Source organism: Trichosurus vulpecula, chromosome 6, assembly GCF_011100635.1.
Source record: "Trichosurus vulpecula isolate mTriVul1 chromosome 6, mTriVul1.pri, whole genome shotgun sequence".
Lineage (NCBI taxonomy): Eukaryota > Metazoa > Chordata > Mammalia > Diprotodontia > Phalangeridae > Trichosurus > Trichosurus vulpecula.
The window spans coordinates 15,269,071-15,283,482 of NC_050578.1; the positions used below are offsets into that span (position 1 = coordinate 15,269,071).

The 14,412-nt window shown below is 37.0% G+C and overlaps 1 protein-coding gene across 1 annotated transcript in view; it reads right to left on the minus strand.

Annotated features, from left to right (window-relative positions):
* HPGD (15-hydroxyprostaglandin dehydrogenase) overlaps window positions 1–14,412 on the minus strand; it is a 53,927-nt gene that overhangs the window by 18,033 nt on the left and 21,482 nt on the right. The window contains exon 4 of the mRNA XM_036764743.1: window positions 13,960–14,056. Within this exon, the coding sequence (XP_036620638.1) occupies window positions 13,960–14,056 (97 nt within the window). The remainder of the gene's footprint in view (window positions 1–13,959; window positions 14,057–14,412) is intronic.

The window sequence follows — 14,412 nt, forward strand, 5'->3', positions numbered from 1 at the left end:
CAGGATTTTAACCCAGGTCCTCTGACTCCCAATTCTACGCTTTCTCTATTGTACTATGTGTGCACATACACACAGATACATACACATAATTAAACAAATGTGTATTTAACTACTAGATTCTTTGATAAAATCATTCTGATGCTTTTTTCCACTGTACCACATGTGTACATACACATATATGCCTATATACATATAAAGATACATGTGAACATAGATGTGATAGGGCAGCTATGTGATGCAGTGGATGGAGTGCTGGGCCTAGAGTCAGGAAGAATAATCTTGAGTTCAAATCTGGCCTCGGACACTTACTAGCTGTGTGACCCTGAGCAAGGAACTTACCCCTGTTTGCCTCAGTTTCCTAATCTATAAAATGAGCTGGAGAAGGAAATGGCAAAGCACTCCAGTATCTTTGTCAAGAAAACACCAGATGGGGTTGTTAAGAGTTGGACATGACCATTAAGAACCAGTTGAACTTTCTGTCATAAAGATGGCTCTTTGAGGGGAAAAAGGGGGAAGGATACATGGGTAAATTTAGGTGTTAAAAAGGTATATTTTTTTTTGTTCATTAGATCTATCTATTTAAAAAAAATACTCAAGACTTTTTCAAAATCAATAAATTATTCTGTTTTCTAATGGAAAAAAAGAGTTGGACATAATTGAAACGACTAAACAACAAAACATTTGTGTATGTGTGTGTGTATATGCGTGTATGTATGTGCATACGTATAATATTTACTGAAGTTACTACTCATATACACACATAGATGTTTAACTATAGTTAAACGTCTGTGTATGTGTTTTAGGAGTATCTTTAATAAAGTTGCTCTAATGCCTCACTGTGGTTTGAGGGTGGCTCAGAATTCGTAGGTTCTCACGGACATTGGAACATGTGATCTGGCAGTGCCTGGCCATCTGAAGACCAATTTAGCCAAATATGGAAAAAAGCACCATCACCAAAAGATTAGGGAATGGGTGATGGTTGATTGGTTTTGGTCACAGCAACTAATGAAGGCTAGTTTACTAAAGAGTTGGGATCTATTTTCCTCAAGGGAGTATCTGTCTTGATGAAATACTGGATAACTGAAGCATCTGTAATATATATTACACAGATATATCTGTTTTCATATAGACATATATATATATATATATATATATATATATATATACTTAGTACGTATGTGTGCACACATATGTATATTTGTGTATCTTTGTAAGAGTATACATACTCTCTACCCATCTATGAAGTATATAGATAGATATAAATATATTTAGACATAAATATCTTTTATGTTGATAACATTATAATGTTAATCATATTAATACTATATTGTCCCATTATCCCCTATATTAAATGTGACATTATGCTTTATAATTCTATATACACACTTGTGTATATAGACACATACACATACACATATAGACAACTCTGTGGCTAAATGAGTCCTCAGTTAAAAAAGAACTGAGAACAGTCTTAAGTTCCACATTGTTATTTGTAAATTCCTATCCTGACATCTGACTACAGGCAAAAATCATCAAATGCTTCCTGGGCTTGAGCACATTTATAACACAGGGCCAGTATTTTCTACCTAAGTATTTCACTGGAGCTTTGTCAAAATGTAATGGAGCTTTGGGAACAAGCCCTGACCCACCAAAGCCAGGGCCCAAATTTCTTTGTGCTATTAAATCTGCAACCGGAATACATTTTCATTGACTTCCAAATGGGGATATCATCAAGCAACGCAATAGACCAGAACACATTTCTGATTAATTGAAACTTTTAAACTTTAAAGCTGAAAGAGACCTTGGAGACCACCTAGACCAATGGGAAACTGTTTTTTCCTTACAACACAATGTTTTTTTGGTAGGATGAGTTGTAAACATTGACTTTTTAAAGTTGTCAATGCTTGTGGAAAATCGGGAGATTTTTGGTGTACTCTTTCTCCTTGGGAAGGGTAGCCATTTTGTTGAGTGCACTGTAGAATGCGGGGTCTGATATGTTTTAAGGTTAGCGTTATGTATAAAAGGCAAGATTTGTTGGTTTTGCATATACTGTTCTTTCCATACTATTTAGGCCAAGTAAGATTTTCATTACTAAAAATTAATTTATAATTTTTTTAAGCTGCAATAATGTGATACGCAAATTTCCCAGCATACTCAGACTTGAGGCATATTAGTTCACTGTGGCATATTCTTTAGGAACCACAATATAAGCTTAACCCTTTGTTTTACAGATGAGGAAGTTGAATCCTAGAGCAGGTTAAAGATTTTCTAAAGGGAGTAAGAATAGATGTTTGACTCCAAGGCTAGGTATGATCTTTCTATTATGCCATGGGGGTGGGGGCATACTGAAAAGAATCTAGTCTGCTATTAATGACCTCAAAAGAAAGTGATTTGGACTTCAGGTGCCAAGATGGCAGAGTGAGAAAGGAATCCTTTGAAGCCCTCCTAAATTCCCTTCTAAACAACTTGAAAAACAGCTCAGAATTGAGATAGGTACAGGGAAACAGCTTATCAGCCCAGCAGGACAGGTCTGTCTCACTGGAGTGTTGGGGAAGGAAAGGTCCAAGCGTAGCAGTAGCAGTCAACCTCACAGCAGGGGTGCCACAGCAGGGGTCCTGAAGCAAGGCTCCAAACCTGGGGCAATCTACTAAGGAGGCCCTACCCTCCTGAAAACCAGCTGCTAATGAGCCACAGCAAGGCCCCACCCCAGCAACCCCATTCCCCCCATTCCCCCAGCATAAGCCATCAGGGACGCCTTGGTCCCATTGCTGACCAGTAGTGAAGCCCCACCCCTTGAGCAGGTCATCAACAAAATTACTTCTCCAGGACCAGATCCAAAAAGGCCCTGTTTCTATAGCAACCAGCAGCAGAGTCCCACCCCTAGGATGGACCAGAAACAAGATCCCGCCTCTGTGTCCAGCCACCAGAAATACTCTGTTACAAAAACAACAAAGCTCCACCCCTGGAGCAGGCCAGCAGCTAAACCCTACACCCAGGGGAGACCAACAGGGAGGCCTCACTCCCCAGTATAAGCCAGAAGGGAAGTCTACCCTCCAGAGAAAGGAAGTAGATAAGCCCTGAAGCCCAGTGAAAGTCAGCAGTAAGCCAGCAGCAGAGCCTCTGCACAAAAAGCTGGGGACAGTGCAGGAGCAGAACCCAACTCTCAGATAAAAACACAAAGTCACAAAAAAGCTGAAAAAATGAGCAAAAAACAAACGAAAAAAATCACCCTTGACTGGAGGAAGTTACTATGGCGATGGGGAGGATGAAGGCATAAACTTAGAAGAGGACAACAGTATCAAAATGGTTACATGTGAAGCCTCAAAGGAAAATGTAATTTGGTCTCAGGCCCAAAAAGAATGCCTGGAAGAGCTTTAAAATGGGTTTCAAAAAGCAAATTAGAGAAGTAGAACAAAAATTAGGAAAAGAAATGAGAGTAATGCCAGAGAATCATGAAAAAAGAGACAATGGCATGGGAAAAGATATATAAAAATTTACCAAGGAAAGTAACTCCCTAAAAAATAGAATTAGCCAAATGGAAAAGGAAGTACAAAAGTTCATTGAAGAAAATAATTCCTTAAAAATTAGAATGGAACAAGTAGAAACTAATGACTCTATGAGACATCAAGATATGATAAAACAAAATCAAGAAAGCAAAAATAATTGAATAAAATGTGAAACTTCTCATTGGAAAAACAACTGACCTAGAAAATAGATCCAGGAGAGATAATTTAAGAATTACTAAACTACCTGAAAACCATGTTAAGAAAAAAAAAGACTGGGCAACTTATTTCAAGAAATTATCAAAAAACAAACAAACAAACGAAACTCCCCTGATATATTAAAGCCAGAGGGAAAAATAAAAAATGAAAGAATCCACTAATTACCACCAGGAAGAGATCCCCAAAAGAAAACTCCCAGGAACATCATAGCCAAATTCCAGAGCTCACAGATTAAGGAGAAAGTATTGAGAGCAGCCAAAAAGAAACAATTCAAGTATCTTGGAGCTACAGTCAGGATTACACAGGATTTGGTAACTGCTGCCACATTAAAGAACCAGAGGGCTTGGAATATAATATACTGGAAGATAAAAGAATTAGGATTACAATCAAGAATCACCTACCCAGCAAAATTGAATATAATCTTTTGGAGAAAAAAATGTAAGGAAGTAGAGGACTTTCAAGCATTTCTAAATAAAAGACCAGAGCCGAATAAAAACTTTGACCTCCAAACTAAAGACTCGGGGGAAACATAAAAAGGTAAAAAAGACACAAGATAGAGAAAACATAAAAATTTCAGTAAGGTTAAACTATTTATATTTCTATATAGCAAAATAATATTTGCAACTCTTAATTTTATTACTATAAAAAGAATTGGAAGGAGTATATGTAGACAGAGTGTATGGATATAAGGTGACTGTGATGGGATGATACCCAAAAAAGAAAATAAAGTGGTGAGAAAGAAAAAATGCACTGGAAGAAAAAGGAGGGGAGAGATTGAATGGGGTAAATTATCTCACATAAAAGAGGCATAACAGAGATGTTATAATGGAGGAGGAAATGGGGATAAGGGGTTGGTGGGCAAAGTTTAAGCCTTACTCTCATCAAAATTGGCTCAAAAAGGAAATAACATACACGCTGTTGGATATAGAAGTCTATCTTACCCTATAAGGAAGGAAAAAGGGATGAGGATAATAAAGGAGGAAGGAGGACTGAAAAAAGGGAGGGTATATTGGGGAAGGTAGTGATCAAAAGTAAAATACTTGTGAGCAGGGAAAGGTAGGGGGTAAGAGAGTGAAGGGGATAAACAAGAAAAAAATACCATGGAGGGAATTACCATAACTATAAATGTGAATGGGATGAACTCACCCATAAAATGGAAGCAGATAGCAGAATGGATTAAAAAACAAGAATCCTACAATATGTTGTTTACAAGAAACATATCTGAAGCAGAGAAATACATAAAGAGGAAAGGTAAGGGGCTAAAGCAGAATCTATTATGCTTCAACTGAAGCAAAGAAAACAGGGGTAGCAATCATGATTTCAGACAAAACAAAAGCAAAAATAGATCTAATTAAAAAGGATAAGAAGGAAACTATATCTTGCTTAAAGGTATCATAAACAAGAAATAAATACATAAACAATTGGTTAATTTGATTAAAAAAAGGAAAGAAGAAAAACAAATTACTAGTATCAAAAATGAAAGAGGTGAATTCACCACCATTGAGAGGAGATTAAGGCAACTGTTGGGAGCTATTTTACCCAATTATATGTCAATAAATTTGACAATCTAAATGAAATGGATAAATATCTAAAAAATGTAAATTACCCAGATTAAGGGGAAAAGAACCTAAATATCCCAATCGTAGAAAAAGAAATTGAAGAAGCCATCAATGAACTTCCTAATATAAAAATCCCAGACCAGATGGATTCACAAATGAATTCTACCAAACATTTTTTTTAAGTTTGTTTTTTTTAATTTTTTTTTGAGATAACACATGTAATTTATTTAACATATTTAGTTTTCAGCATTTTCACAAGAGTTTGAATTACAAATTTTCTCCCCATTTCTACCCTCCCACCCACTCCAAGATGGCGTATATTCTGGTTGCCCTGTTCCCCAGTCAGCAATCCCCTCTGTCACCCCACTCCCCTCCCATCCCCTTGTCCCTTCCTTTCTTGTAGGGCAAGATAAATTTCTACACCCCATTGTCTCTGTATCTTATTTTCTAGTTGCATGCAAAAACATTTTTGTATGTTTTTGAACATCTGTTTTTAAAATTTTGAGTTCCAAATTCTCTCCCCTCTTCCCTTCCCACCCACCCTCCCTAAGAAGTCAAGCAATTCAACATAGGCCACATGTGTATCATTATGTATAACCCTTCCACAATACTCATGTTGTGAAAGACTAACTATATTTTGCTCCTTCCCAACCCATCACCCTTTATTGAATTTTCTCCCTTGACCCTGTCCCCTTTTGAAAGTGTTTGTTTTTGACTACCTCCACCCCCATCAGCCCTCCCCTCCATCATCCCCCCCATTTATTTTTATCTTCTTCCCTCTTCTTTCCTGTGGGGTAAGATTCCCCATTGGGTAGGTATGGTATTCCCTCCTCAGGACAAATCTGATGAGAGCAATGTTCACTCATTCCCCCCTCATCCGCCCTCTCCCCTCCTCCCACAGAACTGCTTGCTCTTGCCTCCTTTATGCGAGATAATCCACCCCATTCTATCTCTCCTTGTCTCCCTCTCTCAGTATGTTCCTCTCTCATCCCTTAATTTGATTTTATTTCTTTTAGATATCTTCCCTTCATCTTCAACTCACCCTGTGTCCTCTCTCTCTTTCTCTCTCTCTCTCTCTCTCTCTCTCTCTCTCTCTATATATATATATATATATATATATATATATATGTATATATACACATATATTATATATATATATACACATAGATATATACATACATACACATTCACCCATATATATATATATACACAAACATATATGTATGCATATTCCCTTCAGCTACCCTAATACTGAGGTCTCATGAATCATGCTTGTCATCTTTCCATGTAGGAATGTCAACAAAACAGTTCACCTTTAGTAAGTTCCTTGCAATTTCTTTTTCTTGTTCTTTTTCTTGATTACCTTTTCATGCATCTCTTGATTCTTTTGTTTGAAAGTCAAATTTTCTATTCAGTTCTGGTCTTTTCATTGAGAAAGCTTGAAAGTCCTCTATTTTATTGAAAATCCATATTTTGCCTTGGAGCATGATACTCAGTTTTGCTGGGTAGGTGATTCTAGGTTTTAATCCTAGCTCCATTGACCTCCGGAATATCGTATTCCAAGTCCTTCGATCTCTTAATGTAGAGGTTGCCAGATCTTGGATTATTCTGATTGGGTTTCCACAATACTCAAATTGTTTCTTTCTGGCTGCTTGTAGTATTTTCTCCTTGATCTGGGAGCTCTGGAATTTGGCAACAATATTCCTGGGAGATTTCTTTTTGGGATCTATTTGAGGAGGTGATCGATGGATTCTTTCAATTTCTATTTTGCCCTGTGTTCTCCTTGATAATTTCTTGAAAGCTGATATCTAGGCTCTTTTTTTGATCATGGCTTTCAGGTAGTCCAATAATTTTTAAATTCTCTCTCCTGGATCGATTTTCCAGGTCAGTGGTTTTTCCAATGAGATATTTGACATTGTCTTCCATTTTTTCATTCCTTTGGTTCTGTTTTATAATATCTTGATTTCTCATAAAGTCACTAGCTTCCACTTGCTCCAATCTAATTTTTAAAGTAGTATTTTCTTCAGTGATCTTTTGAACCTCCTTTTCCATTTGGCTAATTCTGCCTTTCAAGGCATTCTTCTCCTCATTGGCTTTTTGGAGCTCTTTTGCCATTTGAGTTAGTCTGTTTTTTAAGGTGTTGTTTTCTTCAGTGTATTTTTCACTATTTTTTGGGTCTCCTTTAGCAAGGCATTGACTTGTTTTTCATGGTTTTCTCACATCCTTCTCATTTCTCTTCCCAATTTTTCCTCTACTTCTCTAACTTGCTTTTCCAACTCCTTTTTGAGCTCTTCCATGGCCTGGGACCAGTTCATGTTTTTCTTGGAGGTTTCTGTTGTAGGCTCTTTGACTTTATTAATTTCTTCTGTCTGTATGTTTTGGTCTTCTTTGTCAGCACAGAAAGAATGCAAAGTCTGAGACTGAATCTGGGTGCGTCTTCACTGCCTGGCCATATTCCCAGCCAGCTAACTTGACCTTTGAGTTTTTCAGTGGGGTATGACTGCTTGTAGACTACAGAGTTCTATGTTCCACGTTTGGGGGGGAGGTGCCAGCTCTGCCACACCAGCACTGCTCCTTCCCCAAGAACCCCCAACCCGAACTGGGCTTAGATCTTTGGCAGGCTGTGCACCCCTGCTCTGATCTGCCACTTAATTCCTCCCACCAGGTAGGCCTGGAGCCGGAAGCAGCAACAGCCATAGCTGCCCCACCTCTGCCGCCCCCGGGGCTGGAAGCCGAACCATGAACTCCTTCCACTCCCGCAGCTCTTCCCACTAACCTTCTCCGCAGTCTTTGGTGTTTGTGGGTTGAGAAGTCTCGTAACTGCCGCAGCTCACTGGTTCAGGGCACTAGGGCATGCTCTGCCCAGTTGCTGGTCTTGTTGGTCCACGCTGCTCAGGCTGGGCTCTGCTCCACTCCGTTCCCAGCTCCCAGGTCCCAGCTCCCAGCTCCCTGTGGGATAGACCTCACCCAGAGACCATCCAGGCTGTCCTGGGCTGGAGCCCTGCTTCCCTCTGCTGTTTTGTGGGTTCTGCCATTCTAGAATTGGTTCAGAGCCATTTTTTATAGGTTTTTGGAGGGACTCTGTATGGAGCTCAAGCTATTCCCTGCTTACCAGCCGCCATCTTGGCTCCGCCCCCTTAAGTTTCTCTACCAAACATTTAAAGAACAATTAATCCCTATACCATACAAATGATTTGTAAAAGTAGGTGGAGTCCTGCCAAATTTGTTTTATTACACACATATGGTGCTGATATCCAAACCACTAAGAGCCAAAACAGAAAATTATAGACCAATTTCTCTAATGAATATTGATGCAAAAATTTTAAATAAAATACTAGCAATGAGATTGCAGTAATATATCACAAGAATCATACACTATGACCAGGTAGGGCTTATACCAGGAAGGCAGGGCTGGTTCAATATTAGGAAAACTATCAGCATAATTGACTATATCAATAAGAAAACCAACAGAAATCATATGATTATCTCAATAGATGCTGGAAAAAGCCTTTGATAAAATACAGAACCCATTCCTACTAAAAACAGTAGAGAGTATAGGAATAAATGGAGCTTACCTTAAAATGATAAGCAATATTTATCTAAAACAATCAGCAAGCATTATCTGTAATGAGGATAAGCTAAAAGTCTTCCCAATATAAGCAGGGGTGAAGCAAGAATGTCCATTATCACCTCTATTATTTAATATTGTACTAGGGATGTTAGCTTTAGCAATGAGAGAAGGAAAAGAAATTGAAGGAATTAGAATAGGCAATGAGGAAACAAAACTATCACTCTTTGCAGGTGATATGATGTTACACTTAGAAAATCCTAGAGAATCAACTAAAAAACTACTTGAAATTATTAGCAACTTTAGCAAAGTTGTAGGATAAAAACTAAACTCACATAAAACATCAGCATTTCTATATATTACCAACAAAGCACAGCAGTAATACAGAAATTCCATTTAAACTAATTATAGACAATATAAAATACTTGATAGTCTACCTGCCAGCATAAACCCAGGAACCATAAACACAACTACAAAACACTTTTCACACAAATAAAGTCAGATCTAATCAACTAGAAAACTATTAATTACTCATGGGTAGGCTGAGCCAATATAATAAAAATGACAATTCAATCTAAATCTATTTATTCAATGCCATACCAATCAAACTATCAAAAATTAGTTTATAGAGTTAGAAAAAATAATAACAAAATTCATTTGGAAGAACAGAAGTTCAAGGATGCCAAGGGAATCAATGAAAAAAATGTGAAAGAAGGTAGTCTAAGTATGCCAGATCTCAAATTGTATTATAAGATAGTGATTATCAAAAAATATGGTACTGGGTAGGAAACAGAGTGGTGGATCAGTGGAATAGAATCGATAATCATAGTAATCTAATTTACGATAAACCCAAAGATCCAAACTTTTTGAACAAAAACTCATTCTTTGACAAAACTGCTGGGAAACCAGGAAAAACAGTGTGACAGAATCTAGGTATAGACCATCTCATATTGTATACCAAGATAAGGTCAAAATGGTTACGAGTTACACATAAAGAATGATACTATAAGTAAATTAAGAGAACATGGAATAATTTATCTGTCAGATTTATGGTTGAGGGAAGAATTTAGTACTGAAGAAGACATGGAGAGCATACAAAATGTAAAGTAGATAATTTTGATTATATAAAATTGAAAAAAATTCACAAACAAAACCAATGTAACCAAATTTAAAAGGAAAGCAGAAAACTGGGGAAAATGTGCACAAGAATCTCTGATGAAGGCCTCATTTCTCAACTATTTAGAGAACTGAGTCAAATTTATGAAAATACAAGTCATTTCCCAATTGAAAAATGGTCAAAGGATACAAGCAGGCAGATGAAGAAATCAAAGCTATCTATAATCATATGAAAAATACTCTAAATCACTATTGATTAAAGAAATGCAAATTAAAAAAAACTCAGAGACACCACTTATCAGAGTGGATAATTTGAGAAAAAAAGAAATTGTTGTATGTTATAGGGAATATGGGAAAACTGGGACACTAACACACTCTTGGTAGAGTTTGTGAACTGATCTAAACATTCCTTAGAACAATTTGGAACTGTGCTCAAATGGCTATAAAACCGTGCATACCCTTTGATCCAGCAATTATTCTTCTAGGTCTGTACCCCAAAGACATCCAAAAAGGGGGTGGAAGGACCTATTTGCACAAAAATATTTATAGCAGCTCTTTTTGGGGCTGCTAAGAATTGGAAATTAAGGGATTTGGCTAAACAAGCTGTGGTATATGATTGAAATGGAATATTACTGTTCTAAAAAAACAGGATGATTTCAGAGAAACCTGGAAAGACTCGCATAAACTAATGCATAGTGAAGTAAACACAACTAGGAAAATGTTGCGCACAGTAATAGCAATGTTGTTTGGTGAAGAATTGTGAATGACTTAAGTATTCTCAGTAATACAATGAACCAAGACACTTCCAAAGGGCTAATGATGAAGCATACTATCTGCCTCCAGAAAAAGAACTGATATTGATTGGATAGAGACTGAAGCATGCTATTTTCACTTTCTTTTTTTGAGCCTTCTTGTGCAAAATGACTAATATTGAAATGTTATACACAAATGCACATGTATAACCTATAATTGATTGCTTAATGTCTGGGAGGAATAGGGGAGAGGAGGAGGGGGGAATAGAATTTGGAACTCAAAACTTTAAATAAAAATGTTAAATTTTTAAAACATCACTCTACATAGAGGCCTCTTTTAGTGATAGATTGTAGTTTTGGAAAATGATTTCATAAACCCATGATAAGCTACAGGGACCAGGAAAGACTGGCATTTGAAGCTGATTTTGCCACAGTTCCCAGTGGACATTTAAGTCTCCACCTTATAGGAATGCTAATGACTTGAGAAGAAAAGTCCAACACAATGACTGGGCATACATGGGTAAATTAAAATAGTATCAATGCAGCCATCCAATTAAAACAAGTGCCAATATTCTTCTACTACTCAACAGAATTGGAAAAAATAAAAAGAATAATTCAAAAATAGTACTTGGGAGCCTGAATTTTCTAGATTGGCTGTCTAGAGTAATCTATTCATCTCTCAACCTCAATTGACAAATATAGCTACGTAAGATTATATATCTAGAACTAAAAGGAACCCAAAAAAGGCCATAGAGTTCAACCCCTTCATTTTTAAAGATGAAGAAACTGAGCCCAGGAAGGCTAAGTGATTTTCAAGGTAGACAGGTAGAAAGCATCAGTGGCAGCATTTAAACGCAGGCATTCTGACTGCATAGCCAGGACACCTTCTTCTGTATCACACTGCCTCCATACAACTGAGTTATACAAAATCACCTGGAATTGTTGATTTAGTAATTCCCATTCATAATTGCTATGGATTAATCAAGTAGAAATCCACCCATTGAATGTTAGCTCAATGTTCCCAATCTGTGAACTGGTAGGGAAAGGGGAAAGATGGTCCAAGAATCCATGAGCCAAGCAACTTTTGTCCTGTTGATCTTTATTTAGCTTCAAAAAAATATGCACCATAACTACGTATAATAAGTCAGCAAACATATCTTCTGTAGACTAACTAATATCTTGCAAGTACATATGTATGAGGATAGAGATAATAGGAGAACTTTCAAATAAAGACATTTCCTTATCAATGCAGGTGAACACCTGCTCTGCAGTATAGAATCTTGGAGAGATGCTTAGTACAATAAGAGATTAAGTGACTTGCCCAAGGTCACATAGTCAGTACATTTAGAGGTTGCACCTGAACCTAGGTCTTACTGACCAATATGGCTCCTGGAGTCATAGAGGTTTTTTTTGTTAGGGTTCTATGTATTTCTTTTTTCAATCAATAGATACTGATTGTATAACTGCTATCATGTGGGGAGATCTTCCAATATTTTTTACCATAAAAAGAATCATCATACCAGAAAAAATTGTGCTGGATGAATAGTCTCCAAAATGGGGACTGTGGAACTAGGGCCTACCTCTTACCACTGACCTTCCATGTAGCTGGTTCTCTCCCCACTCAGAAGCCTTAGACCCATCACAACTATGCTGGCAACATCTGGCTTTCTCTATGTCTTCTCTATATGTTCCCTACTCTCTATTTATACATGCACTACTCCAGTTCAGACCCTTACCACTTTTTAGCTTTTATCACTTCTAACCTTGACTACTAAAATAGTCTTGGAATTGGCCTCCATATCTCTAGATCTTGGGACACCTAGGTGGCTCATGAAGTCAGGAAGGCTCATCTTCAGGAGTTTAACTCTGGCCTCAGACACTTACTAGCTGTGTGACCCTTGGCAAGTCACTTAACCCTGTTTGCCTTACTTCCTCATCTGTAAAATGAGCTGGGGAAGGAAATGTCAAACCACTCCAGTATCTCTGCCAAGAAAAGCCCAAATGGGGTCACAAAGAGTCAGACATGACTGAATAACACAAAAAATTCCTAAAGGTCTCCTCAATCCTATCCAGCCTTCATACAGCTGCCAAAGTGATTTTTTTTGTACCATATGACCCCTTACTCCATAAACTCCAGTGGTTCTCTGTTAACATTAGGGCCAAATATAATTTCATCTTTATCTCATCCTATATTTCTATATGCCTATGTTTCATAATGTACATAATTACTAGAACAGTAGTACAAATATAATTTGAAGATAGGTAAATATACATATATTTGGGGTTTGTGTTCAAATATCTTTTGCTGATAAGCAAGGGTGTGCTAGCACCAATTCTAACTGACTCTGAAGAGTTGATTATTAAATTTTCAGGGTGAGCATTCACATTTTTGGATATAAGTAAAAGCTATAAATCAGGGCTTGATTTATTGTTGACTTCTAAACTTAAAGTGATGAAGAAAATGGTAACAAGGCAGAATAAACTTTTCTCCTCCCGCCCCGAGAGCTAGTTGTTAAACATTTATCAGCAGGGGTATACAATCAAAAAAATTTAGAGATTACTATTCTGTACAATCACATAGCTAGAATTATGAGCTGATTCTAACATCATATATCAACTCTCAACTTCATATGCAAATCTTGAGGATTTGTCAACCCACCCCTCATTTCATCAAGCTTTCTATTTTTTCAAAGTGATTTCACACATGCTATTTCCTAGGACTAACAATAGCCCTTAAAAAGAATCTGAAGCAAGGGCTCTTGACTTGGGATCCATGGATAGATTTCATGAGGTCTATGAACTTGGATGGGATAAAAAATTATGACTTTATTTTTACTAACCTCTAACTGAAATTTAACATTTCCTTCAAATACAAATGAAGGCAAAATATTCTTCTGAGGAGGGGTCTACAGACTTCCTCAGATTGCTAAAGGAACCTTGACATGAGCAAGGTCAAGAACTCCTGCCCCATATAAAATGACATTCTGAGTGCTCAGACTGGAGATGTGGGCACAAGCTCAAGTTACAAAAGTTAAAGGACAGTCCAAAGCAAGGGAACAATGCAAATTCATAAATGCTCAAGACCATTAGGAAAATAAAAATACAATTTTTGGTTGTTCCTTTTCAAACAGATGGCTGTCTTGAAAATGCAACTAATAGAAGGCATGGGGCTAACTTTTAAAAAATACACTTTAATATACTAAAAAGGGAAGAAAAGATGTATTTACATTTCCTTTTCTTACCTGCCAGAGATGACATGTTGATAATGACTCCTCCATCACCTCCATTTTGTTTACTCATGTAGTCCAGTCCAAGATACGTTCCACTTATCACAGAAACCTGATAGTGAGAAAAAAGGAGAAATCAATGCACAGGTGGATTTTGCCAGTTACTGTTGTTTAGGCAGGGCCAGTGAAGGAGGTAAAAAGCACCTTTGCATTTCAAGATATCCTTGAACATTCATTGAAACAAAAGAAAATCAATCATATTTGAACCTGAATTTTAAGTGTGTCCAATAATTATGGTACTAACCATGCTACTGTAAAACTTAGAATGATAGATTTGGAGCTGAAAAGGCCCTCTGATGTCATTTACATGCTATTAATTTATTAAAAGGAATATTATTTGTAAAATATTTTTCAAGTCTTTAAAATACCATTTAAATGCTAGCTACTAATTATTATCATCATGCAGTT